We start from the raw sequence: 27,102 nt of genomic DNA on the forward strand, positions 1-27,102 counted from the left end.
GCTTCACCTGAGTGATCGGTTCCCACAATTTCATGCACGGGGAGATCCTCTGTCCCAGAAGCTTCAGGGTCCTGGACCAGCATCGGCTGCAAGCGTTGTACAAAGTGAAGGATCAGGGCTCAGAGAAAACCCCAAAGCAGCCCAAGCTCGGCTACATTCCAATGGGCATTTCTGAGCCTGGAAGCATCAGGAGACGCATCTGGAAGGAGCCGTCTGCCAGTCCTGGCTGGACTCCCTGTTGAAGGGGGCTCTGCCGTGATCGGGACCTTCAGCCTAAGAGGTCACAGACCTCTCCACCGTCTTCTGCTGCTTCTTGGGACCCAGCCTGCTCTTCGTGCCAGCTGCTTCCTTGCTGGTGCTGAAGTAGGCCCAACCCCGCAGCCTCTCTCCTCCCTGACCCGACTTGGCACCTGGAGCCAAAGCCACACCCTCGCCTCACCTTGGCATCTTCAGGCAGGTGGTCTTTGTCCCTTGACCGGTTTTCCAGCTCCAGAAGCTCTGAGGTTGAGGACTCGGAATCTCTCTGTTTTTTTAATGGTTTAAAAGGGAAGAGAGAGAGGAGGGAGGTATTTCCAGTGTGTTGATGCTCCTCGTTCCCTGACATTCTTGTAGCCAAGGTACCGAAAGTCACACAGAGACACTTGGGGCTCACCTGTTCAGAGGAGCGCAGCCTTCGGAGCTTCACCAAGGTAGCCAAAACATAATAGAGCAGCAAGAGGATGCCTGGATTAGCATAGACGGGCCAGGGGTGGTTGACGTCCAGCAGCAGCTTGTTGGGCTGGTTGCAGTCTACGGGGAGGATAATGGCCTTCAACCCAAATAATCTACGGGAGAGATTGAGGAAAGCAGCATTCAGACCCTGGTTGCAGATACAATCCCCGAAAGTCATCTTGTCGCTCTCCAACCACTCTTTCCTCCCGTCACCCAATTTTAAGAAAGATGTTTAAAGAATAACAGGGTGCAAACCCTGCAGTATCACCCCACCAGCAAGGAAGTCTTCCAACGGGAACAAAATCCTGGGAATCCACCTCCAGTGTCAGGCCACCAAAGGCTGTGTCCTTGCAGAGCAAGGGAGAGGACTCCCCACTTACCGTGCCCAGAGGCCAGTGGGTGGAAGGATTTTCTGCATGAAGGGCGTCTGGTAGCCATACAGGCAAATGAGGTGGCCCCCAGCAAAGACGTCCACCATGATGCACAAAGCATTGAAGGCCAGGTGGCTGGTGGAGAAGTGGCAGGCCCACCAGGTCATGAGGCCCACAAACAGCAGGTAGTAGACACTGGAGAAGGCCGAGGGCAAGGTGATCCCTGGAAGGCAGAGGAGAAGGCTGAGATTTAGAGGCTGCTGGGCATAATGGACTTTGCCAAGGAAGAGAGCATGAGGACTGGAACCTTTTATTTTAAGGCAAGAAACTTTGATCCAACTGCCATGTTCTTATTGGTAGTTCTCTAAGGTTTTGGGGTGGCCGAGAGCTTCCAAGCTCCACCAGCTCTGAGTGGCTGGCATAGGCACTTCAGGGGGCTTCTCTCTCACAGCCAATCCAAACCTTATGTTCTCAGGAGGAATTTGGAATCACAAATCCAGAGTTAACCCTCCATACTAATGTTAGGAGAAGTCTGGAAAACCCTTAAGAGGTCACATCAGCCCTGCCAGAAAAGTGATTCCGCTCCATGTTCCGGATGCGCCAAAAACAAAGCATGGCTCTCTTTGCTCCTGCCGAGTCCTGATGAACTCTCCTCACCAAGAGCTGAACATCCATGGAGCCATCACACATTTCTGTGGTCCCAGGTTCCCCAGCTGTGTCCTTCCCGATGGGCTGGGCAACAACCCTACCACTCCTACCCAGAGATGGCTTAGAGATCACTGGCGGTCAAGTAGCACCCCAGAAGTCGCCTCTTCCTTTCTGGCAGCAGCTTTCTCTCTAGAGCATAGGGGCTTCGGTCTCCTTTGGGTCCTTTCCCTGGGTAATTGGGAGTTTCCTGTTCTGGAGGATTGCTTCCTACTAGCCTGGGATAGGTAGGGTCTAGCAAGGAGTTCTGCCTTTGTTGTTAGGGCTCCATTTAAAAAGTTGTAAAAGAGAAGCTTCTAATTAACAAGGCAAGAGACCTGGGTTGAGTTCTTCAATGGGGCTGGCTGGTTAATATTCTTGAATGCATTGCATTGGACAGAACGTCTACTCCACTTCTAGCTGTTAAGAAGAAGCCCTAAACCTAGGTGCAGATGCTCAGAGTAGGAGCTTCTTTTGAAATACACAACTGGGTCATCCCCTCTCCGCAGAATCCTCAACACCTACCTGCCAGCGCAATTAACACAACAGCCAAGATCTTTCCAACGGCCATCAAGAGCCCGTGAGCCTTTACCCGGAGCCGAGCAGCCAACTGTGCCCGCCGCCTTGGCGAGCCTTGGTCAGTCCTTCTATGGGGTGGCTTTGAGTAGCCCTCATCGATGGCTGCTTCTTCCTGAAGGGGAGGGAAAAGTCACAAGAGGCCACTCAACACCTACGAGAGACTCACACGCTCTTTTGAGAAGGAGGTCTTTTGGGAGCAGGGAGAAACCAACTTGCTGCTTGTGGGGGCAGCTTAATGTAACCCGGCAGAATTCTGGAAAAGCTGATCAGGTCTCTGAGAAATTCATAGACTGTGGAGGAAGGACAAAGCTCTAACGAAACGCTCAATCCCCAATCGAAAGGGGGAGGGTCTCCATCTGAGGGCAAACGTGGAAGCCTAAACTGCAGAATGGAAGCGCCCTCCTCTTCCCTTCAATACAGGCTTCCATTATTATTATTATTATTATTATTTTTAAAAAGGTGGTAAATTTTCATTTCCAGAGACAGAGTTTAAAAAACAGAATAAGGCCACTGTAGAAAAACTGAAGCATTGAAGGGACTGGGGCCCCTCCCAGTTTATAAATCAAGGCACGGCCAGTTTAAGCTGCTGTTGCCAATCTGGATGATTTGACAGTCCAAAGGGGGGGGGAGGGATGTCCAGCTGGTGCTCTCCGATGGACAAGGCCCCTCCCTCCCCCTGGCCAACACCTGGCCCTGTTTATCTCCCACAAGTGCTTTGCCAAGTTCATTCCACACAGAGCGGCCTGTTTTGGCTCCTCTGCTTGGCTCGGGTTCCCGGCCCCAGTGCGGTTTTTTGCAGGGTGTCGGTTCCTGCCCTGCAAAGTTGTTCTGTGGCTCTGCCTCCTTGACCCCCTGGCTCCAAGGCCAGCCCACGGTGCCAAACGGGTCCTGAGCAGAGAAATCCCCCCCCTCTTTCTGGGGGAACCAGCCATTATGGCTGGCAACCTCTCTTCACCCCCCAGCAGGGAGGGGAAATAGGAGAGGCACGTGGAGGAATTCTGCAAACACGAGGAAGGGCGGAATGGAGGCCCACATTTTTTCCCTCCCTGCATAGGAGGAGATGCACCCAGCTGGGTTTTTATACTCTTGATCCTGTTTTATTGCAAGCTTTTACAGGCAGCAGAGAGGATTTGGGGGAAGAAGGGAAAAAAGTAGAAATTTTAAGTACGGATTCTAAGGCTGGCCCAGTTCCACTTGGGCAGAGCTGTAGGTCAGAAGGGCAAATGGCCCCAGAACACAGGGAGAAGCCGTAAAAAAACCGAGGGTGGGCCTTCCTCTGCCTGGACCCACCCATGGAGCTGGCACGACAGGAGAGCTGGCTCCGGCTCCTGCTCCCAGCCAATATGTTGGGGGCTGGGGACGATGACAGTTGTAGTCCAGCCTGCTGGGATGAGCCCAGACTGGGGAAAAGTTGCTTCAGCAGAGGAGAGAGGGAGCTTGGAGAACTGAGGGCCAGCCGATCCACGCCAAGCTCACCTGTTCTCGGGGGAGGGGGGATTCAGACGGAGGGCTCCAGGTGATGACCTCCCTTGCTGGCTGCAAGCGGCTGCAAATGCCAAGGCAGATGGCAGAGACCAGCAGGATGCCCAGATCGGGGGCTGCCAAGCGCACCGAATTGGGGATGTCGTTTAGGTCCAGCCTAGAATTGAGGGAGGGAGGGAGGAGGAGAGAGAGGGAGAGAGAGAACAGTGTCTTCCAACAGAGTCATCTGCAGCAGTTGAGCCAGCCTATGGGTTGGGCAGCCCTAAAGCAAATAATGAACCAGAGGGCAAATCCTGCCCCCCAGCTGCCCAAGGGGTGATAATCATAAGGATGAGCGTTAACGGGGAGCTCTAAAATGCCCCTCCCTGAGAACATGGTGGACATCTTTGAAACAGCAGCTCTCCCCATCCTTTTCGCCCTTACCTGGTGACCCCAATGTGCTGAGCCAGAGTTTCCCATGTGCTGCCTGGGAAGACAAGGAGAATAAAAAAGAGACTGAATCAACCACCAGCTCTGACCTCAAATGCAATTCAAGCACATCCAATTGGCAGCAAATGAATCCATTGAGGATCCAGTTTCTATCGTCCTTAGGCAAGATGAATTGGATCCAACCTTGGGCTGCTTCCACAGTCAAGAGATAGAACTGAAGGTTTAAGATAAAAGATCCCTTTTCTGGGGATCCAAAGCTCCACACATCTATTTTTGCTCCAAAACCCAGAGCTGAGGATTCCTGAATAGTAGCAGAGACTGAAAGCTATCTCAGGTGTTCCAAATCTATTAGTAGAGCTCTTTTTTAAAAAAACAAACAAAACTTTTAATCAGTTGACAATAAATTCTGATTATATTCTCATTTTGGCTCTAGCTTAAAATGCATCTCTGTTACTACGGTAGGTCAGATGTAGCTCCTTCAACAGGGCTACATCTGAGGATCCCCGGCCGACCTCTGGAGTCACCACCGTACAGTTCTCCCACCTCACTAGGACCTCTGGCTTTGGCTGATGGGATTCTGCGCCCATCGAAACCAAGTGGAGCAACTTAGGAAGGTCTGAAGTAAAATTAAACTGAATTGGTCACCACAAACACCTAAGGCCCACCAGTGGCTGCTGAACCTGTTGCTTCTGCGACATTTGTGTGGCCGTGAAAGGACCCAAAGCAACTAACCCACCAACACGCTTCCAAACATGGTAATGCGGAGCTGTGGGTTAAGCTCCCCTGTCAAAGGGGAGGGGGAACAGTTTATATAGATCCCCTGCAGATAAAGGAATTTGTTCCATGTATGGAAAGTTGCAGGGAAAGCAAGAGGGGAAAATCATAACATAACATTTCTCATCACTAAGAAACCAACTTTATGTTTTGGGAATATTTTGAATTTTGAAGCATGTTTCACACACAGGCTTTAGCTGGAACAAGGAAGCCCCATTTCTGGAGACCAGTAATGGCAAACTTGAGAAGGTTCAGAATTTTCCACCTGGATGGGGAATTTCAGGAGGAAACCACAGCAACATTTCCAGGGCTTTTTTGGAGGTGGGGGCGGAGGGGAGGAGTTCAGACACCAGTGTGTGAAGTGAGAAAGGAGGCTCTCCCCCCCCCTCAGCAGATCCCGTGGTAAGGAGAGATCTCCAAAGAGGACCAGGTCCCAGACCTTTCAATCCAGCCACATCTGGGCTCACAGTCCAGCTTTCCAAGCTCTCTGTTACAGCTTCAGGTCAATATTTATATTCTCAAAGGTCAATGCTAATCTCTAGCCACCTCGGTTGGCCCTTTCCCTGGGCAGGATTAAACACCCGCTTGAGGACTGCAGGAGAACAAACACCCTGGTCTTTGGACGAGTGCTGGAAACAGCCATTTGGGAGAAGGTGGAGTGGGAAAAAAAAAAAAAGATTGGAAGAAAACCGATATATGGGAAGAATTAAGAATCCCCTCTCCTGCCCCCCACCCTTTTTCTGCTTAATATTCTGTCAAGCACTGAATCCCCAGTCCATTTTTCTACATTTTTACTACAACTGTCTTTTGCTCTGCTTGCCATTTCTCTCTGAATCAAGATTCTGTCAAACATGGTACTCACAGTTTCTTCCGAGGAGCTGGTCCAAGCCGGGCACAGTGTAAAGGCATATTTGGAAGACCAAATGAGCGAGAAGGAAAAGGATGCTGGTTCCCAAGATCGCTCGGAGGAGGCGTCCAGTGTGACCTGCAGAATGCCAAATGGGAGCCTTGTGTAGCACCTCTCATTCACCTTTGGCTACTGTTTGTGGGTCTTACCAACAGAGCTGACAACTATGCCCCTGCTCCAGATGTAGCTGAGGTTAAGAGGAGTTAAAAGTAGCTTGGTTAAGGTCATCTATGAGAGGAGTCCTGAACTGGACCAGCTTCCTCACCACAGCTGTGAACGTCCTCAGCCCCTTGCCCCAAAATTACCTAAATTGGCTCCTGTCCACAGGATAAGAACGAACTAAAAGCTCCAAAGAACCTCCGGTTGTGCATCATCCTAACTCTTGGCTACACTTGTAGTGGCTCACAAGCGCCAAAGACCAACAACATTGAGACCCAAGTTTCACTGCAACGTGAAGAACCGCAGCTAGTTTGGGGAAAACATTGGAGCAATAGCTGAACCTTCTGACTATTGCTCTGCAACAGGCAGCCCTTACTCAGCTTTGCACCTAACTGGTATGGGTGGAAATCTTAGGACTGGATTGCCAGCAATGGGAGAGACTCTCTGTTGCTCAGGCTTGATGGGATATGGGGGTTCTCTAAATCTGGTTTTTCATTTTCAGATGGCTTCTTCAGTGCCACGTGCTTGGAGAAGCAAGGGGTGTGGGTTAGTTGTGGAATATATAATTGCTAAATTATTGCTTCATTTACATAATTCAACATTGACATTTACAGACCACACAAATGTGCAGCTGTTGTGTACCTCTGCTTTGCCATTACCTAATATTACACCTGTACTCTATTGAGAATAAGTCTCATTAAACAGTACGATTTATTTCGTAGTAGACATGCGGATAGAACAGGCATCAGCAAAACCAGAGTCCTGGATCACCTTAAAATTGATGGCATGCTGAGTGGTGGCGCAGAGCCAGGTTGGTGTCACAGTTAAAGGCACCCAGCTAGAAACCAGGAAGCCCTGAGTTCCAGTCCTGCCTTAGGTTCAAAGCCAGCTAGGTTATTGTGTCTCAGCCCAGGAAGAAGGCGAGGCAATCCGCTTCCGAACCTGTTACTCACAACAGTGCAGGGACTTGTCTAGACAGTTCCCAGGAATCAAAGCTGTCTTGAAAGAGTGTGAGCACATGCACACACAAGCAAAGCAGAACTTTTGAACCAGGGCCAGCTTTTCAAGAAACATTGCCTTCGATGGGCAGAAGCTGATGCCAGCATGGCTTAATCTCCGGGAGTAAAAGACAAGCTCCAACTTGAAATCCCTCCATTCATGTTTACAAGGAGTTCTGATTCTACTCTTTTCGGGAAGGGGCCAAGGCGGAGGCTCTTCTCCGAGTTACGTCCTTGAGTTAATACGCCAGGGGAGGAGGTCACCCCCGACTGTTCTGTGGCTGGGACAGCAGTGTCACACAACAGCACACACTTAATAGAAAGTTGTGTCTGATGAAAGTTGTGTCCTCCGCTCTGTAACTCTTTTCTGTACTTGTCGGTGTTTGACTCAACGCTGAACAATGCCGTTCAGTGAGCCTCATGGGGCAATTTAAAAAAAAAAGGGCAGCCAACCTGATAAAGAGAAATCTTTGTTGTCATGGCATTTTCCCAAGAACAAACCCTCCTTTACTGGTTGGGCAGGTTGAGTTTCCGGCATCAACATTTAATTTGGTTAAAAACTCTGGAAGATGCTGCCGGTCAGAGCGGGTAATGCTGACTATAGGGACCAATCCCCAAGTATGTGGGTGTGCACCTAGGCTGGATCTTAATCCCTATTCTCCCCATAATTCCTTCTAACCAATGTGTTATTTCCTCTTTGGCTCCACGGCTCTGGGTTGCAAAGAAAGGCCGTTTCCCCAGCTCCTTCCTGCCCCTCACCACCTCCTTCCTTCCAGCTATTCAGCCTGACAATCACCTACCCAACCCTTCAGGTTCATTATTTGGGTTAATGATTCCTTCTTGGCTGGGCTCCATCATCTCACAGCAGGCAGCTATGGAAGTGCGGAAGGTAAAGCAGAGTTATAATGTAAACTAACAAGTCCCCACCCCATCTCAGAAGAGACGGCTGGAAAGGAACAGGCAGGAGAGCAAACAAGGAAGAAGGCTTCATTTTGCCCCCCTCCATATTCCTAAATATATTTGTGGGGGTGGGGGGAGGAAAGAGTGAGAGCAAAGAACAGAAGGCTATAGAGATACCGTATTTTTCAGAATATAAGATGCACTTCCCCTTCCCCAAAAAAGTGGGTGGAAATGTCTGTGCATCTTATACTCTGAATATTGCATCAGGGGGAAGGGGGGTTGGTACGGCGCCGATCAGCTGTCCTAGAAAGGGCCGTGCTGGCGAAGGGGCGGAGGCAGCGAACAGGTGGGGGTGAATGGGCCTTGCCGAACAGGCCGCACTCAATGGGCCGCGGCGAACGGTCGGCGGCAAACAGGCCAGATGAATACCAGAAAGATGCTGGGAGGCAGAGACAGATTTTTTCCCCCTTGTTTTCCTCCCCAAAAGCTAGGTGTGTCTTATAGTCCAAAAAATACGGTAGTTTTCAACTTAAAACTGTTCATTTAGTGGGCATTAAAAGTTACAATAGCCTGGAAAAACTGATGTGATTTTTTTCACTTAGGGCCATTGCCGCGTCCCCATGGTCATGTGGTCAAAATTCGGATGCTTGGCAACTGACTCATACTTATGACGGTTGCAAAGTCCTGAGGTTATGTATTTTGTGACCTTCTGACAAGCCAAGTCCATGGAGAAGCCAGATTCACTTCATAACCGTATTGCTAATTTAACAACTGCGTAGATTCCCTTAACAGCTGTGTCAAGAAAGGTCGTAAAACGGGACAAAACTCATTTAACAAATGTCTCACTTAGCAACATAAATGTTGGCCTCAATCGTGGTCGTAAGTCGAGGACCACCTGTAAAGGGGCTTGGCAAGGACGAAAGTTCACAGGCTTCCCAAATCAGCTTTTCCAGCCTCTTTGCAGCCGAGTCCCATCAATCTGGGAGGGAAAAGATTGTACAACATTTGAAGAGCATCACTGAAGCCCTTCGCTGGATTTATGAAGTTTGGCTTCACGCATTTGTGATTTGTTGTGGTTCCATCTGCCGCTCACTCTAACCCAATCTGATTTCATCATTAGACACAGCCGGAGAATCCATGGTTAGCATATGATCTGTGTCTCTTCTAAAAGTATTTTTGTCTTAATTTACCTAGCTGAAAACTTCAAAAAGTAACCAAAGAGGAAAATGTAAGCATTTAAAGCACAAATACTTTTAACAGGGTTCTTTTTGTATTCTTAGGTGCAGAGATTATTTTACATGCTGTTTTTAAAAAGCTAAGATGGGAAAAAGCTTTAAAAGTGTGGGCAAAAAAACAATACTGCCCTGAATAGCTGAAACCGGACCAGAAGAAACAACATGAGCTAATCTCCTTGACGGCCAAATGCTTCAGGTCCCAGAACTCGGATTATCTCAGACGGATTTTAAGTGGCCCTAAAATGTCTTTTAAGTGCAGAGATGCCAGTTTTGAATATATCACATGGTTGGCCGTAAAGCCATAAAGTTACACAAGGGAGGGTGGGGGGAGGGGGCTTTTGGACGTTGTGTGACAGCGGAATCAACTGGAAGGGAACCAACAACTCGGCCAAACTAAAAGCCTGACAATCTACGGAAGAGTTTGCAGCAACCTTTCCCTTGGATGGAAACTGCTGGGACTGTTTGCCCCAACCCTCCTCCAGCAGATCTCCATCAATCTTGCCTGCCAGCCCCGTGGAAGACAAATATTTGTGCAAGAGGCCTGTTTTTCCTTTCTGCACGACGGTTGATTAAACAAGAGCTGGAAGAAGCTGGCTGCACCCTGGGAGGGCTCCCCACTCGCCTTTGCAACCAAGACCTCCCGGTGATACAACGGCCTGCAGGGCCAGGATTTGCCAACCCGTGGGAATGCACGCCTGCTCTCCTGGTCTTCTGAAAGGGGCTTCTGAAAAGCCAGGTGCCGGCCCACCTGCTGAGCAAGAAAACTCTCAAAGTCTCAAGTTGAGGCACCAAAGCCGGCAGAGCTGACACCCGCAAAAGAGCAGAAAGTTCGGTGAAGAAAAGGAACAAGGAGGAAGAGTCTGGGTTTCTATCTCCTGAGGGGGAAAAACACTGCTATAATGCAGAAATGCTGCCTGAACGGGTGCCAAGCTCTGTCTGTAATTCTATTTATGTACAGAGCATTTAGGCAGCGATGATGATCTTCAGAAACCCTCAAGTTGTGCAGGAAGCAGATCATTTGGGCAAAGTGGACCCTTGGGGTGAAGAGGGAGGGAAAGATTGTTCTCCAGCCGAGGGTGGGGGTGGCTGAGTTTTGCCCCCAGCTGTCGCTCTGCAGCCTGGACCATCCCGGAGACTTTTGGGGGCTCCACAAACCAGTTTGGTCTTTGCTCTGCAAATATTCCCCCCCCCCTTTCTTCTTCCCTTTTGCAGGGAGCTAAAAATGAGCCAATCCAGAAGAGAGAAAACATGGTAGAAAGAAGACCCCTCCCTCACAGGGCAATGGTTGTGAGGCTGAAATAAAGAAAGCCACTTGGGGCTCCTGAAGAAAAGGCAAACATCCACCAAATGATGAGCAGAGAGGGAGAATGACAATGAAGGGAGTCGAGCAAAGGACCTTCTCCTGCTTGGCATTGGTCAAAGAGCTCTCCTGAAGCAGGTACGGCCACAGTGAGAAAACTGTTCAAGCCCATAATACAAGCCTGCTTGGACCAGGCAGAGCCAAAAGGATTCCGGCCTTCCAAGCAGGAAGAGTTCATTCCAACTTCCTGTGGAAACCGGAGACGGTGTGGCCCTTTGCCAGAGCCCGGCCAGGGAGTGGCCACAGTGCCCGGCCGAGGGGATGTCACCTGCAGACCCCTGGGATGGGCAACCGGAAGGAAACCGACTCTGCCCAGGCAGTCGGGGAGATGAAACCAGGGCAAAGGCCCCTGGGAGGAAGGGAGGGAGGGAGGGAGGGAGGGCTTGTTCTCTGCTCTGATGGGCAACTGGCTAAGGGAGAGCAGATGTGGGAGTCCAGCAGCTTCCTCCTCCTTCCCAGTGGCTTGCCTAGGCTTTCTCCAGGATGCCTGCAGGGAAACAGATGTGTGCAGCTGGGGTGAAGCTCCTTCCGGGGTGCACATTCCTCCTTGGCTGGGTGGCTTGTTAGCCCTTCGAGACAGAGCAGACTATAAGCACAACCGTGAGTGCTCACTGTATCCATAGCAAAGAAAATCATTTCTTTATTGAATCCCCTTTGTTTCCAAAGAGCCAGAATGCAACAGGCAAAAACATGAGGAGCGGGAAAAGAGGGAAGAAAATACGCTTCGTTTGCAGAATTATTCCAGTCATGGGCAAGAAAGCTGATGTGCTCTGAAGGCCCAAAGGTGGGGGGGGTGGGGGGTAGATACAGCATCCTGGTTTGTGCCCCGAAGAAGGAAGCTGGGAGAATGCGGTTTTCTTACCTCTGATGGTGTCTTCCGTGGGGCCCAGGAACCACGGCAGGAGCAGGAGGTAGAGAAGGTAGACCAGCGAGAGGCCATTGAACCGGAAGAGGCAGGCTGAGGAGGCAAAAGAGGGAAATGCAATCAGCACACAGATCAGAAGGATCGCCCAGGATTTCTCGGGGATCTGGGCTTCCCTCCTTTAAGGGGCTCTTGGAAATAAACTGACAGGACCAGGCGGTCTTTGCAGGCAGAACAAGCAAACTGGATTCCTGGCTGAAATATGGAAGCTCCTTAAGGCAAGCTGTGAGGCCCAGCTACTTATCTTGGTGAACAACTCATTTAGTGACTGTTTGAATTATGACAGATTATTTTCACACGTTCCAACAGCTGCCCCCTGTGGTCACATAATCACATTTTGGATATTTGGCAACTGGCTCACATTTATAACTATTTGGAGCATCCCATGGTTGCAAAATTGTGATTGTTGGCATTTTTTGTTGGTTTCAGGCATCTACAAAAAACATCTATTTGGGGGAAAAAGGTTCACTTAACAACCATTGCAAAAAGAGTTCATAAAATCGGACAGGGCCACATGTTGACCTGCTTAATGACTGCTATGACTTATGACCATAATTCCGGGCTCAATTACAGTCGTAAGTCGAGGTGTGTGCAACAAGAGAGATGTTGCATTCATACTTCCACTTTGGTTGTAGCCACAGATTATTGGGGGAAGGGGGGGAAGAATCTAAAGGTTGGAGGAGATGAGAAGGGAACACTAAGCTCAAGAAAGTCAATATTCCACAGCTACCGCATGCTGCCAGGGGAATTCTGGGAGTTAAATGCCACCCATCTTAAAATTGCCAAGTTTGGAAAACTCTGCTTTGGGCCTTTCTTGTGGTCCATTCTTTGAAAGTTGGAGCTGTGGATCACCTTCCCCTGATGTCTTCTCCACATACCAGTGGCCAACCCATCATCCCACATCTGGCGAACAAAAGAACCACAGCAGCTGAATCAAGCCCTGGCTTGAACCCCAAGGAACAAAAAAGGGGGAAGATTAGAGAAGGAACCTTAGAGCAGAACCATTTCTTCCTTGGGTCTTTCCAGGTTCTTCTGCTTATGTTTTTCCATCCCTCCCCACAGGCAGAAACCCTGAAGGTTGGGGGGAGGGGGAGGGGGGAGAGGTGGTGCCAGGCCAGCCAACCAAGCTGTCATTTTCCCTCAGTTGCACAAAACAGCTGCAGCTCAGCTATCCAGAGAATCTGGAGGAGACTGGAGAAGTGGCCCTCTTCTAAGGCTGGGGTGCCCAACTATGGCAGCTTTAAGACCTGCGGACTCCCAGAATTCTCCAGCCAGCATGTTGAAGTCCAGAGGTCTTAAAGCTGTCATGGTTGGGCACCCCTGCTTTAAGGGTTAAAAGAAGGGGTCCTGGACTGGAAGCAACAGAGCAGGTCTTACTGAACACGGTGTCCTCCAGATCATTTGGACTCCGGTTCCATAATCCCCAGCAGCAGAAGCTGTGGGGTGTTAGGTCTGGACGCCCACAAATAAGATACTAAAGCAGTTTGTTCTTGGATCCGGAGATAGTGGTTCCAGGCATTTGCAAAACATAGTACAGCTTTTGCAACTTCAGGAGAAGGTCCCTGAATTGCTTTGCTCTCCGCTTCCCTCCTCATCCATTTTTCCTCTGGTAACAGGCCCTCCCCGTGATAATCTATTGAGGGGAGGAGGAATGACGTCCTCCTCTCAATCTCTGTGGCAAGAGAATCAATGCAAGGGGCACAAAAACAGCAACGCAGCTCAGTTGTGGCTTGGAACTCAAGCCCGGGGATATTAATGTGTGGAGATTCATATTGCACTGGCTACGCGGCTCTGAATTTCTGGCCCTCAACTATAACCTTAATTTAGAAATCCACAGCAGAGGTGAAAGCGGAGAGAAGCCAAAGGCAGGATCGCTTTTCAAAGCGGGGCAGATGAAATCAACCTGCCCGTAATGGGGAGAACGCACGTCCTGCTCTGTTGGCATCGTCTCCTGCTGGTCAAGACGCTGGGATCTGGTTCTCTTAGCAGGGGACCTATGATGCTCAACTCCACCTCCCCCAGACCCAATCTAACAGAGCCCTCTTCCCCCAGTTCTTGGTTCCAAGAGACCCCCTGCCATGGTCAAGTGGTGGGACCTGACCCAACTTCTCTTACAGCAACCCCTTTAAAGGAGACCTTGGCCGGGTCCCACCACTTGTCATCTGAGGCTGACTTTCCTGCTTTGGTGGAAGAGACCACTGCAGAATCCCCCCCCATGCCCCCCGTAAAGATTGCACAGGACCCAGGCATCAAAACAGGAAACTGCAGAAAAAGCAATTACTACCAACCTGCCTTCCATTGAGGACCTGTATACTGCACGAGTCAAAAAGAGAGAAAATATGTGAAAATATCTACAGACCCCTCACATCCTGGACATAAACTGTTTCAACTCCTACCCTCAAAACAACGCCATAGAGCACTGCACACCAGAACAACTAGACACAAGGACAGTTTTTTCCCGAACGCCATCACTCTGCTAAACAAATAATTCCCTAACACTGTCAAACTATTTACTAAGTCTGCAGGACTATTAATCTTCCCATCGTTCCTATCATCCATCTCCCCCCACTTACGATTGTATGATTGCAACCTTGTTGCTGGTATCCTTACAATTTATATGGACTGTTTACTAATATGATTTGATTGCTTATTTGTACACTATGACTATCATTGATGAATGTATCTTTTCTTTTATGAACTCCAAGAGCGTATGCACCAAAGACAAATTCCTTGTGTGTCCAATCACACTTGGCCAATAAATAATTCCTATTCTGTTCTGTTCTGTTCTGTTCTGTTCTGTTCTGTTCTATTCTATTCTATTCTATTCTATTCTATTCTATTCTATTCTATTCTATTCTATTCTATTCCATTCCATTCCATTCCATTCCATTCCATTCCATTCCATTCCATTCCATTCCATTCCATTCCATTGCTGGCTCTGCTCCCTTGTCAAGAAAGGAGGGTGTTTTTTCTAGGGGGAAAACCAAGCAGAATATCCAGGTTTGCACAACCAAAAGGCAAGCCGAGAATGGAGGTTGGAGGCACTGAGCTGAGTTTCAAAAGTCTGTGTCTGGAGGGTGAGGAAGAACTTTTGCAAACTTCCAACAGGGAGTCTTACACAATCGGCTTCCAGCCCAATCCTGCCAGTCTCCTGGCCTCCCTAAAACCTCCAGGACTTACCCAAATTAAGAGATAAGGTGGGGGAGAGGAACAAACAGCTGGAAATGCCTTCCTTCTTAATCATTCTGCTTTAAAACAAGCCCTTCCCTGAATGTTTGGTGAATGAAAATATCTCCAACCCACCTTTGATAAAATCCTGTTTCCCAAATATGGGCTCTCATTCTTTTTATCATCAGATAGGAAAACTCTCTTGATATTGTAGTCTAACTTATCGGTGGTCACTACAAGGCCCAGGTTTTTTTTCCCCCCTTTCCACCTCCAAAGCAAAGGCCAGTATCATAACCCTGGTTTAACTCAATGTTTGCTGGCTGGGGAATTCTGGGAGTTGAAGTCCACACATGTTAAATTGCCAAGTTTGAGAAACTCTGGTTTAATTGCATGCACACTTTAAAAGTGAGCTATATAATGGTAGTCTAGGTGACGAGAGAAACACTGTTTGCTATGGCTCACCATAAAAGTTAGGCGCTTTGTCCAGGCTTTTAGGATCAACAACTGCTCTGTTCATACCAACACGGCACCACAAAGTAGCCAACTACATTTTACTCTACCTTGCAGGGCAAACCCCGTGCACCTGTGCCACATAGTCCAGGCCAAATAAACCACGGTTAGTTAGCCCCCCGGTAAGCATTTTAGGCCAGCAGCCTGAGTGCAGGAAGGAAGATGCTGCTCTCAGGAGTTGTACTTTTTAAGTATTTCTCTGCAAAAGTAATTGCAGGATCTTTTCGATTAGGGGGAAGAAACAGGAAGGTTGTTTGGGGAAGGTGGCTGAGCAGCTCTTGGGGATTTGGGAGAAGTCATCAATTCTTCCCCGGCTGCAGAGCAAGCAAAATGCTGCTTCACGGGTGAAAATGCGACAAGGAAATGATTGAGCAGCAGGCTGAGAAGGGTGACAGGTAGAACTGGCAGCTGCCTTGCATTTCTTCACCCCTGCAAGCTCTAATTGCTCCCCCCACCCCCAATGTTAGCTGCCTGGCAGGCCGGGTCCATCTCAGCAGTAGCCTCAGCTCTAATCGCTGCACCAGCCACGGCCAAGCCGCCTCCCTGCTGGTCTTTCCCACTCGGTCTCCGTTCGGATGCGGCTCCAGGAAGCGCATCTGAACAGCCCAATCAGCCATGCAGGCGGCTGCAGAAACGCCAGCACCATTTATCACATCTCTCAAGCCACGGTGCCCCATCCAAGAAGGTAATTATGTGCAGGCCGATAGAAGCCAGATAGAAAATAAAACAGGAGTGAGCCATACCAGGTTCTGGGTGAGGGAAGCTTTCACAGCCTTCTTGGAATAAACTGCTAAGAAGCTGCTCCCAGCCCAGCCCAGCGGCCCCATTTGGCCTGGGGAGGGCTCGGCCCCTGCACTGCCAGCCTCTTCCCCCAAAGGCCAGGAAATGGGGGTTCCTGCTCTCTGCATTGCAGGGCTGACCACTGGCCACCCAGAATCTGCCCCAGAACTAATGGCCACGTTATCCTCAGAAAAGTGTTTATTTTAAAGGAAGCTGCACACTGAAATTCAGAAACTTCACCCTTGGAGTTCTTCAGCAATCTAGAAGTTCCTGTGTTTACCTAGCAACCATTGGGTCTCTTTCCGGGGTTCGGGATCTAAAAGGGATGCTGTGAACCCAACAAAGCCTGACACACCCAACCCTCCTTTCCCTTTCACTGACAGGATCTGTCCCTGCAGTTGTGCAGAGAAGGGAAGGGGGCAACGCGCAGCACTTCCCACTCTGAACTCCAGCACACTCGGCAGGCCCCCAACCTCTGGGGAAGGAGAAGTGCGAAGTGCACTGCAGGGCCTCCGGGTCACTCTTGCACAAGTTTGGCAGCAGGTTCTCAGCTGCAATCACAAGACCCACTCTTCTCATTGTTTTATTTTTAGGCAAAAATTGCAGTTTAATTTTGGGAGTGAAAACAATCTGCCCCATTTTGGAGGAGGAGGAGGAGGAAGAGGAAGTAGAGTCAGGATGCAGCCCGGAGAAGGAACCGCAGGAGGGCTGAGAAACAATAGCAGCAGCAGCAGGAAAAAAAATCCCAGCTGGAATTTTTCTTGGCCAGGGCAGCTCCATCTTTTCAGTCAAGAAGGCCATGCAGACACAGTCCAGGCTCCCCTGCCTCCAAAAAGACCACCTGTACTAATGGCAACAGTGGCCATCTGGGGAGGGGTCCTGCAGGCAAATCCCCCTCAGATATCCAGGGCTCCTGCTCAGAGATGCAGGACACATAAAGACATGGGTGAGCAAACAGCCACCTATCCAACATTGGAATAAGGAGTCAAAATCGAGAAAAGAAGAGTAGGAGTCCTGCCCTTCTATTCATCACAAGGGTTGGTGCCTGGTCACCTGGAGGCAATTTTGAGTCACCGGAGATAACCAAGCAAGTTACTTTTGCAACCCTGGCTGAGGCTCAAAGAAAATATTTGTTTTTCCAGTTGTCATCACTTAGGATGAGTTTTCATTGCCTCCAATTTCATTTACAACATATTAGCCCCTTTTTGGAAAACGCTGCATGTCCCGGCAGAGGCAGAAGCTGGAACGCCAGAGAATTAGACTGAAGTTCCTCTCTCTTTCCCCACACAGACAGACCCAAAGGAAGAGGAGAGCCCCCAAATGGTGGGGCTCTAAAACATGCCCCATGAGTAGCCCTTGTCCAGCAGCTCAAAGGCCTGCAGGCCAGCCCAGCCCAAGGTGCAAAGAGGATACCCCCCCCCCGCAAAGCAGCTTTTCCTGTGTTTTTTTTGGGGGGGGGGACTTCAAAAAAGCCAGTTCTGCACACCATTCTCAAACCAAATTCCAGAAGTACAATGCCCTTCCTCCAGCCTTCTGGAAACCTCAATTGGCTCACTGCCACATTGCCCCCCCCTTGTTTATCTTCCCGGGGGGGGGGGGGGCACCTGCAAAGGCCAAGCCCAATTGCCCTTCCTTCATTCCAAAAGGCGGTTTTTCCACATTCTTCAGCTGTCTCTGGCCTCTCCCCTGACCCAGCCAGTGGCAACACGTGGGGAGGGGGCTTTTCCTTTTTCCCACGTCAGAGGTGGACAGAGTCAGTTAGCAAGGTAAGGCCAGAAAAAAAAAACAGATCTCATATGACTAAAACTTCCATTGGGACTATCCTTCCCAGAGAACTTAAATTCCTGGTTCTCAACCTCAGCAACTTGCAAATGGGTGAACTTCAACTACCAGAATTCCATGCTGGCTGGGGAATTCTGGGAGTTGAAGTCCACCCCATCTTTGAGTTGCCAAGGTTGAGAATATTAACTTAAATATTAACTTTTTTGTCATCTAATTCAATGACAAAGAAGAAGATGATTAATCAAAAGCCCCCAGGAAGAGGTTTACCTTCAGAGGAAACTGTCTAAAATGTATAATCCAAGCATGCTTCAGAGATCTTGAAAGAACGGTTGGGAATTTCTCAAGTCGTTTGAGGGTTAAAAAGATTTGGAGCTGGCAAAGGCCCCCAAACCACAGGGAAACCCAGGACGGTTCCCCGCTAGTTTTTCTGAGCTGACTTTCACTCCAGCCACTGACCTGCTTTTACTTTCCCTGACCTAATTCTTGCCATTGCTGAGCTCACCAAAGTGCTTTCTCAGAACATGTTTCAGACAGATGCGCCTTTTCCTTCTTTCCTTTTTTTCAGGCAAGAGAAGGCGCCTTCCAAGCCTGAGGGCTGGCTTGGCTTGGCTTGGCTGTCCTGCCAACCACATCACTGGGCTGGCCCAGCAGTTCTGATGCACTCGCCCCGCACTCGCTCGGAACTGTCATCCGAGAGGATACGTCGGATGGGAAAGCGAGGCTGTCTGAAGAAGGCTCTTCTTGCAAGGAGGAGAAAGGGGCACTCTTGGTTGTGAGGGAGGGCAGCCAGCTTGCACAGGTCAGGCCGTGGGGGTTGCACGCCAAGCCACCTTATTCTGTTGGGCACAACAGCGCGGCAGAGGTAACAGAAGCTGGCCTGCTGGGAGGAGGAGGGGGAGGAGGAGGAGAAGTAAAGGAGGAAGAAGAGGAGGAGGAGGAGGAAAGGAGGAGGAGGAGGAGGAGGAGGGGAAATGATTGCTTATGGTTACGTCTGAGAGCAACACTTGCCAAATTTCCTGGACAATTCACTTGAAACGACAAGCAAGCTTGCAACAGCAAACATTATTTATTACTACAAAGTACTACAAAGTCAGCATGATTCCTTGGAAAGATACATTTTAAGCTTTTTAAATGCATTTTGTGCTTCCAAGTGAGGCATGTTCCAATGTTTCCAAGGCATTTTTCTTGTCAGAGAAAAAGGGATGCAAAAGGAGCCACCAAAACAAGCCTCAGGCCCACTTTCCAAGGCATTCCCTTTTGCTCACCATCTCCGTTTCCAGGCTCTCGAGCCCAAACATCAAAATAATCTGGATTTCCTTGTCTGGGGCAACTGGGTACCAGTTGAGAAACTTATTAAGGTGAAAAACGATGCCTGGGGAACTCTGGGAATTGAGGTCCACAAGTCTTAAAGTTGCCAAGGTTGGGCATCCCTGCTTTTACTAGACCCACAGACCAAATCTCTGAAGGTTGGACTGCAGATTAGAAGCAGAGGCCAAAGAGTAGATTACTCACTCATGCAGTCATGGGATCATAGAGAGAAAGAGCAGTCTCATTTTTAAGGGGAAGCCTTAACTGGTTTGGCATTTGGGGAGAGGTGGGTGCAACTTGCCCTATTTTTTTGGGGTGGTGGTGGAAGAATTCCGCTCCCCCCTTGAAGCTGAAGGGTTTGGCTTCAGAGAAATCTAAGCCCAGGAGCCAAATTCCCTTTAGCAGCTAGAGAAACACCGATTTGGTGCTTATGGAAAGGCAGACCTGAGTTCTCGGCTCCCCCAGGGAAGGGAAGGCAGAGGTCTACTCACACCAAACTGGCCTTATTCTGAGGAAAAAGCAAAAGGAAGAGAACGAACACAGAGAGAGGCAGGCCTGGGTCTGGCTTCCGGCTTAATGGAAAAAAATACAAATGAGCGGAAGGACCATCCTACCCACCCCATCCTGTTTTTATGGAAACTAATTCAATTCTGAAATGCAGGCATCTAGCAGTGATCTCCAGTAAGGACAAAGGCCTGGGAATGACCAAGAGCAGAGAAATCCCCAGGCCCTGAAGTGGCCGGCTGCAAGAACACAGCCAGCGACCGAGATGCTCCGGACACTGGCAAATCTCTCTTTCCTTCCCTGGTGGATCAGGCGGAGCAGATCTTTTGAATGCATGGCTTCCCTGAAATCCTGTCTTCTAGGGGAACCTTGGAAATGTGCTTTTTTGGTGAAAAATCTCTCCCCATGAGATTTGGCAGCCCCCCCCTCCCCATTTAGCTTTTCAGAAGGCCATTAAGGCTTGGTTTTTAACCCTGGTGCTGGATAGGATTGCACAGATCAGTGTTTCTCAATCTCAACCCTTTTAAACTGTGTGGACTTCAACTCCCAGAATTCCCCAGCCAGCTATGCTTCCCCAGCTATACTGGCAGGGAATTCTGGGAACTGAAGTCCAAACAACTTAAAGGGACTGAGGTTGAGAAACACTGGGCTAGATACTAGGAAAGGAGGGCACCTGAGCTTGTTGTGGGGCCTCCTATGGGGACAGTTAAGGCACAGGATTTTCATTTTACGGCTTTATTGTTGTTATGATTGTTTTATAGCCACCGGTTTCGTTGTTGTGAACCGCCCAGAATGCTTAAGATGGGCGGCCCTATAGATCTTTTAAATAAGGAAATAATTAAAATAAACCATGGGGAAGGGTGGAACCAGGCATTCCAAGGGAAGAAGGAAGGCCAAGTTGCAGATTCTGCCAGAACACCAGGAAAATCTAAAGTTAGCAGCCCTTCAATGGTGGGTCTAATTTACGGAGAGGACTTTGGTGAACTTTACTCCCTGCCTACAGGTTGTCCTCAACTTACAACCATTCATTTAGTGACCAAAGTTACAACAGCGTTAAAAAAAATGGGACTTATGACCGTTTTTCAGACTTACAACTAACACTAATTTTACTATTTATTAGTAAATATTAATTACTAATATTCAAAGACTTTTCAACACACTTACAACTGTGGCAGCATCCCCGGGGTCACATGATCAAAATTCAGACACTTGGCAACTGACTCATATTTATGGAGGTCATGTAAATTTTGGGTTCCATTGTGGTCGTAAGTCGAGGACTACCTGTATCTGTCCTAGCAGCTGAATGAGGAAGCCCAGGGGGAGCAGTGGGGCCATAAGGCAGGCAGCCTCCCACTCCCCAAAACCTGCATTGCTGAAATGCCCATAGGACACCCCCCCCTCCCCAGAGCCAAGGCCAGGAAGTCTCCAGCTCTGCCGCTGCCCAATTGGGCAGCCTTTTAGGGGCTCCTGCTGGCTCAGATGTGGATGCCAGCCCTGCAATTTATCCAAGCACAACGGGTCCCCCGGGCAAGGCGGGCTGATTCAGACTTCCCTAATGAAAGCAGCCACCGCTGCTCTCCGGGGAACTGAGTCAGGAAGCCGCGTGGTGGCTGCCGCCTCCGCTTGAGTCACTGGGCAGGGCAGGGAGCCCCCTCCCCTTCTGAGCGCCCTGGTCCTGCCCTCCCCTTCCAGCCATCCAGGCTGCTGCTGAACAGAGAGGAAACTCCCCCCCCCAAGCTTCTCTCTTCCCCTCCTGCCCGTCAGACGCAGAAGAGCCAAGCCTCCCCACCCCCCAGAGCAGCCCGAGAGGAGGGGAAACCCGCCAGCTTTCTCTGCCACGAAGGAAGAAAGTGGCGCGAAGAGGATGGCAACCCATTTGTGGAAAGCTGTGGGCAGGAGGTGGGGCTGGCCCTGTGGGGGGAGTGGCATAGGGGAGGGAGGGGATGTGAGGGGGTATAGCGGCAGTGGTGGGGGTGGGACGAGAGGGGTTGGTTTCACGGGCATGGCCCACTTCCCGGCCACAGCCTGGGGGAGGGGGGTTGGGGACCCCTGCATTAGGGTAGTCTTTGACTTACGACCACAATTGAGCTCCAAATTTCTGTTACTAAGCAAGGCAGCTTTCAAATAAGTTCTGTCCCATTTTATGACCTTTCTTACCACCGTTGGAATCACGGCAATGGTTAAGTTAGTAACACGGTTGTTAAGTGAATCTGGCTTCCCCCTTGACTTTGCTTGTCAGATGGTCGCAAAAGGGGGCTCGCACGACCCCGGGACTCCGCCACCGTCATAAACACCTGCCAGTTGCCAAGCGTCTGAATTTTGCCCACGGGGCCCTGGGATGCTGCTGCCAGGGTCATTTGCAAAATGGTCATGCCAGTTTTTTCACTCTGAACTGTCATTAAATGAATGGTTGCAAATTGAGGACAACCTGTTCTGTTTTTGTGTCCTCCATCCAAATACCGAGGCGCAATTCTTGCCAGTTGGAAGTGATTCAGTGTAAAGAAGCTGCAGCCTCCCCAAAGAAATATTATTCTTTGTCAACCTCACCGGGTAGATCAGACTCACAGCCAGGGAAGCTGGTCCAATGTAAAGTTACATTGAGAGACTCTCACACACCTGAAAGAGGAAGTCGCTCTCTGTCTCCTTAACAGCCTGAGAAACTCGGGGGTCCCTCCTGGGCCTCTTGCCTCTCCCGCTCTCCAGCTGCACCCTCTCTTACCTGGCCAGTCCCTCGGCACTGTCCCTCTTGCCCGTCTCTCAAGGCCTCAATTTAAAATGTTTTAAATTTTAAATTGAGGGCCAAATTTTATATATCTGATTTTAATTGGTTTTAAATTTTATAAATTCATGTGTTTTAATATGGCTGTACACCGCCCTGAGTCCCTCGGGAGAAGGGCAGTATAGAAATTTAATAAAACCTTAAACCTTTCCCACGTGCCATGATGCTTTTTTTTTATCTCAATGCAACCAGAGAGGCACTGGGGAGAAGATCCTGAGTGATGGGGGGCAGAGAGAGAGATCCATCCAACAAAGGGATCCGGTGTTGCTGGGTCACCAATCAGCAAAATGGGTCCTGAATTTTGCTTGACCTGCCAAGTGTCCAGGACTCTGCCCGCAGGCATCCTCGGTGTGCCAAGCCCTCGCAGCTCCCATGGGGGCATAACAGTCAGAGGGCACCAGTTCAGATTCCCCACTCCCTCCTTCCTCATGGCAGCAGCCCTGTCAGGTAGGCTGGGGTGAGGGGGAAACTACCTCAAGATCTCATCTTCAGGGCATGGGGGGGCGCATATTTGAACCCAGGCCTTCCCAACAGAAATCCACTGCTCCAACTCCTCCACCCCACAGCCAAGAATCGACATGTGTCTACCAGAGTTCACAAGAAGCATCTTGGAAGTGAGATCGGTGTCTCTGAAGGCAGTTTGTCTGTCTGTCTGTCTGTCTGTCTGTCTGTCTGTCTGTCTCTCTCTCTCTCTCTCTCTCTCTCTCTCTCTCTCTCTCTCTCTCTCTCTCTCTCTGTGTGTGTGTGTGTGTGTGTGTGTATACTCCCATCCAGACGAGTTGAAGAAGACACAAAGTAGCAGACGCCAGGAGAGAAACAAAGAAGCCTCTTTTTGATCTCCCGGCCTTGACAGCCGGTTGGAGGAGCCAAAATTTAATTTGATCCAGGCTTCAGCCTCAGCACCTTTCTGGAGCCAAGGCCCTGCTTTCATAAGCAACACTGGGGGCCCCAATGGGAAGAAACTACAATTCCCAGAATCCCCAGCCATCCTGGCCCCAAAGATCAGAGGGGCCCAAGCCGTGGAAGACTCCACCCATTTTTAATCTCTTGATTTTTGACCACTTCCTACAGACCATCCCTTCCGTGGTTGAAGAGGGCAGGTTGGAGAAAGCACCCCAAAGAGTAAGGGGTTGCCTTCCCCAATGAAGGGCTCTGGCTCCTCTTCCCCTGCTGCCGGATCCATGACCCTTCCCAGCCAAGACCCCCCCCCAATAAAGGCCAGGGCCTCATGGGAGGAGAGAAGCCACCCAAACCACCTTCTGCTCTGCTCCAGCAACTGTCTCCAGAATGTTTCCATGCCACAAAAGAGAAGAAAAACTGTTGCTTTAGCAATAGCCTTTAGACTTATATACCGCTTCACAGAGCTTTACAGCCCTAAGTGGTTTATAGAGTCAGCACATTGCCCCCAACAATTGGGGTCCCCATTTTACCCACCTCGGAAGGATGGAAGGTTGAGCCAACCTTGAGCCGGTCACGATCGAACTCCTGATGGTGAACCGAATTAGCCTGCAATACTGCATTCTCACCACTGCGCCACCACGGCTATTTATTTATTTATTTATTTATTTATTTATTTATTTATTTATTTATTTATTTATCATATTTGTATACCGCCCTACTCCCGAAGGACTCAGGGCGGTGAACAGCCATAATAAATACAAATACATATAGAAGTTAAAAATTTGCCCAACTGCACATGTTCACACTTAACGGTGTGACCCATCCACACCCACTCAGGAGCACAATGAGAATTTCCCCATGGCCTCCCTTTGTTAGCATTCCTCAACCCCCTCATCCTGCAGATGTTGGACTACAACATCCATCACATTTTCCCCAATCTAGTCCTTACATTTCAGAGAACATTCTTTTTCTTCTGCAGGGGAAAAAAAAAAACACACCCCTCAGATCTTTACACTGCTGGACCATCGATCAGCAAACTGCTAAAAAGCCAGACTAATTAGAACCCCCCCCCCAATGTGGCAACTTAAGTCAAGAGCCAGTGCCTGTGTAATTGCGTGCAGCATTTATGATTAATCATGTGCACGTGACCCAAACAGTTAAGAGAAGCAAACTTCCTGGTTGAGTGTGTGCGAGGGAAACCAACTCCAGCTGTCTCCCTTCTTACTGCCATGGGAAAGGCTTTCAAAACAATTCCATCAGCGGAGCAAGAAGGAAAGTGGCGGGAAGCGGCCCTTCCCCTGCTCTTCGCATTACTCTTTCTTTCCTTCAGCATAATTGTTCCGGGCAGAAATCTCTCTTGTGGGCAGGGCAAACTAGCCAAACTCCCTGGAAAAGAGACGAGGGGTGCCAGATGGAGCAACAACAAAGGGAAAAAACTTTTCACAAGCACTCTCACTGTCACACATTTCTCCGTTATTACCAACACAACACAGACACACACACACAAAATACACGTTGCAAGGGATCAACCCACAAAGTTTGAACTGAATGCTGTAGCAAAAACCAGAAAGGGAAAAAAGCAGTCAGGGTCCCTTGGAGCTGAGCTGCCTCTATTTTATGGAGAGGATGACCAGCGGATACCTCTGGGACAACAAGGGAGTTCCTGGTCAGAAAGCAGAGACAAGGAGAAGCACTCCCAAGCCAGCTGAAATCCCAACAGTCTCCTTTTATTTCTCTCTACAAGAAGCCCCCCCTCCAGTGCAACCCTCCCCCCCCCAGTGCAGCTCAGGGTTAAAAGGGATGGGACAAAATAGCCAATAAGGGATACAGGCAAGAACAGAGAGAAACAGCAAACAGGCATTCAGTTGGGGGAAGGAGAATCCTCATAGCAGGACATTTCCAGTTTTTGTTCCAACTCTTACCCAGTGTAACCCTAACCCTCAAGCTTGGCAACTTGAAGGTATGTGGGCTTCAACTCCCAGAATTCTGGATGGCTAGGAAATTCTGAGTGTCGAAGTCCGCACATCTTCAAGTTGAGAACATTGTCTTACACCTTTTTGAGACATTGTAGCCCATCTTGAATTTTATGGAAATTTTTATATAAAGTCATCGTGAGGTTTAACTGCAGCCCCACAACCTGGCCGGAGATGCCTTCCCCAGCTTGCTTGTCCCACAGCATGCATGGAACAGCTCTTCATGTAAGGACTCCAGAGGAGCCTGCCGTACGTGGAATGACAACAGGATCCTGACCTAAACTAGCGTACTAAAGCCCGGAAGAGGCTGTGGGATGCCACACATCCAGGTGGCAAAAACTAAGCGCAGTAAACACGGCAACACTGATTCTCTTAGACATGTCAAATCTCCACCACTCTTGCAGGCCAAAGGGTATTCAAGGCAGCTGAGGCCAAACCTTGAAACTATAAATAGTTGAAAAGAGTCGAACACATCCAGGCTGCAGAAAAGCCACCGGATTGTGTAATGGAGGTAAACAGGTCTACTGTTTCCGCAGTGTGTCCTTGTCAGGAATGGTGGCCTAAAAAAACTGCTTCTGGACAGAGCAACATTTGCAGGTATAGTCCTTATGAAATTTTTCACATCCTGCAGGCTCGGGGAGTCACCAATGGGGCAGGCAGTGAGAGAGAGAGACCCACAGAAACTTTATTTTGCCAGTCAAGGAATTAGCCTTGGATTGCCAAGGCAAGCTGCAAGGAAAGGCTCCCTGCTGGCCTGAGGCTCCTAAAATACTACAAGTTTCGTTTCTCCACCAGGCCACGCAGCTCCGACCACAAATGAAACTTCAACAGCACTTTTTCTAAACTCCAAACACAAGTGGTGGGCAAGCTAAAGGGAAGAATCTGGTCCATCTGACTGGCACCGAGGGCATCCATGTGCTGGTTGGGTGCCTGCTGACATGCCTCTGCATCATCCACCCCACAGACACACACATGCATTCACTACTCAATCTGTCTTGGCAGCTTGACCCTCTCTCCACTTCTATGAACTCAAAAAAGAAGCCACTCTTAACCACTGACTTCCTATCCCAGACACACACACACAGACTGACAAGGCACAAAAGAATTGCCCCTTTTCTCTGCCACGGTATTCCTCAACCTCGTAACTTGAAGGTGTGTGGACTTCAATTCCCAGAATCCCCCAGCCAGCTATGTCCCTCCTTGAAACAGCTGCTGCTTTGTTGACTTGATCTTTCTGGAATGCAAAGGCTGCTGCCAAGGGGGCTTCCCCCAAAAGGGGGTTTAGAAGGATGAGCCTTGTTATGAGTCTAGCCTTTGATTACCCGCAGAATATGCTTTCATCTCATCCGGCTGTAAGAAAAGGAGTGTATTTTGAATATAGACTGCTCTGCTTGCATGCAATACCATCTGTCACCACAAGGCCTCTCTAAAGGGGAGCCCTTTCTGGTATTTTACAAGCTTCTACTACAGAGTCCATCGTTCCCAGTCTGAGCAGCCAAACCCGGGCTATTTGAACCTCTGGTATGGTAGTATCTGGTTTCACTGGGGAGTCATTTTGCTCAAAAGTTATCATTCCTGCCTTAAGGGCACAGTTGCACACTTGCAAAAACAGATATAAAATTCATGTGTGCAAACCACTATTTTCTCGGGTCAAGTGCAAGATAACCTTCTCTTCCAAAATCTCTGCAAAGGACACAATTCACGGAAGCCAAGCAGGTTTCAGGTTGAAGAGCACTTTAAAAAGTGCTTATGGCGGAAAACGGGTTTCTGGGTGAGAAGCAAAGCACCACAATTTGCAAAGAACTTGGGGTTGGGTGGGGGGGGGAGGAGAAGGAAGTGTTGGCCAGCCTCCTCCCTTTTCCAGTGTGTAAGCTTGCAACCATTTTC

The 27,102-nt window shown here is 49.4% G+C and overlaps 1 protein-coding gene across 1 annotated transcript in view; it reads right to left on the reverse strand.

The window, feature by feature from the left end:
• PIEZO1 (piezo type mechanosensitive ion channel component 1 (Er blood group)) overlaps window positions 1-27,102 on the reverse strand; it is a 55,143-nt gene that overhangs the window by 25,542 nt on the left and 2,499 nt on the right. The window contains exons 2-10 of the mRNA XM_070953053.1: window positions 11,452-11,547; window positions 5,893-6,015; window positions 4,251-4,293; window positions 3,822-3,984; window positions 2,292-2,457; window positions 1,092-1,305; window positions 653-824; window positions 440-523; window positions 8-86 (exon numbers count right to left, since the gene is read on the reverse strand). Of these exons, the coding sequence (XP_070809154.1) occupies window positions 8-86; window positions 440-523; window positions 653-824; window positions 1,092-1,305; window positions 2,292-2,457; window positions 3,822-3,984; window positions 4,251-4,293; window positions 5,893-6,015; window positions 11,452-11,547 (1,140 nt within the window). The remainder of the gene's footprint in view (window positions 1-7; window positions 87-439; window positions 524-652; window positions 825-1,091; window positions 1,306-2,291; window positions 2,458-3,821; window positions 3,985-4,250; window positions 4,294-5,892; window positions 6,016-11,451; window positions 11,548-27,102) is intronic.

Source organism: Pituophis catenifer, unplaced genomic scaffold (genome assembly GCF_029215685.1).
Source record: "Pituophis catenifer annectens isolate HBS135680 unplaced genomic scaffold, rPitCat1.0.hap2 SCAF_13, whole genome shotgun sequence".
In the NCBI taxonomy this organism is placed as follows: Eukaryota; Metazoa; Chordata; class Lepidosauria; order Squamata; family Colubridae; genus Pituophis; species Pituophis catenifer.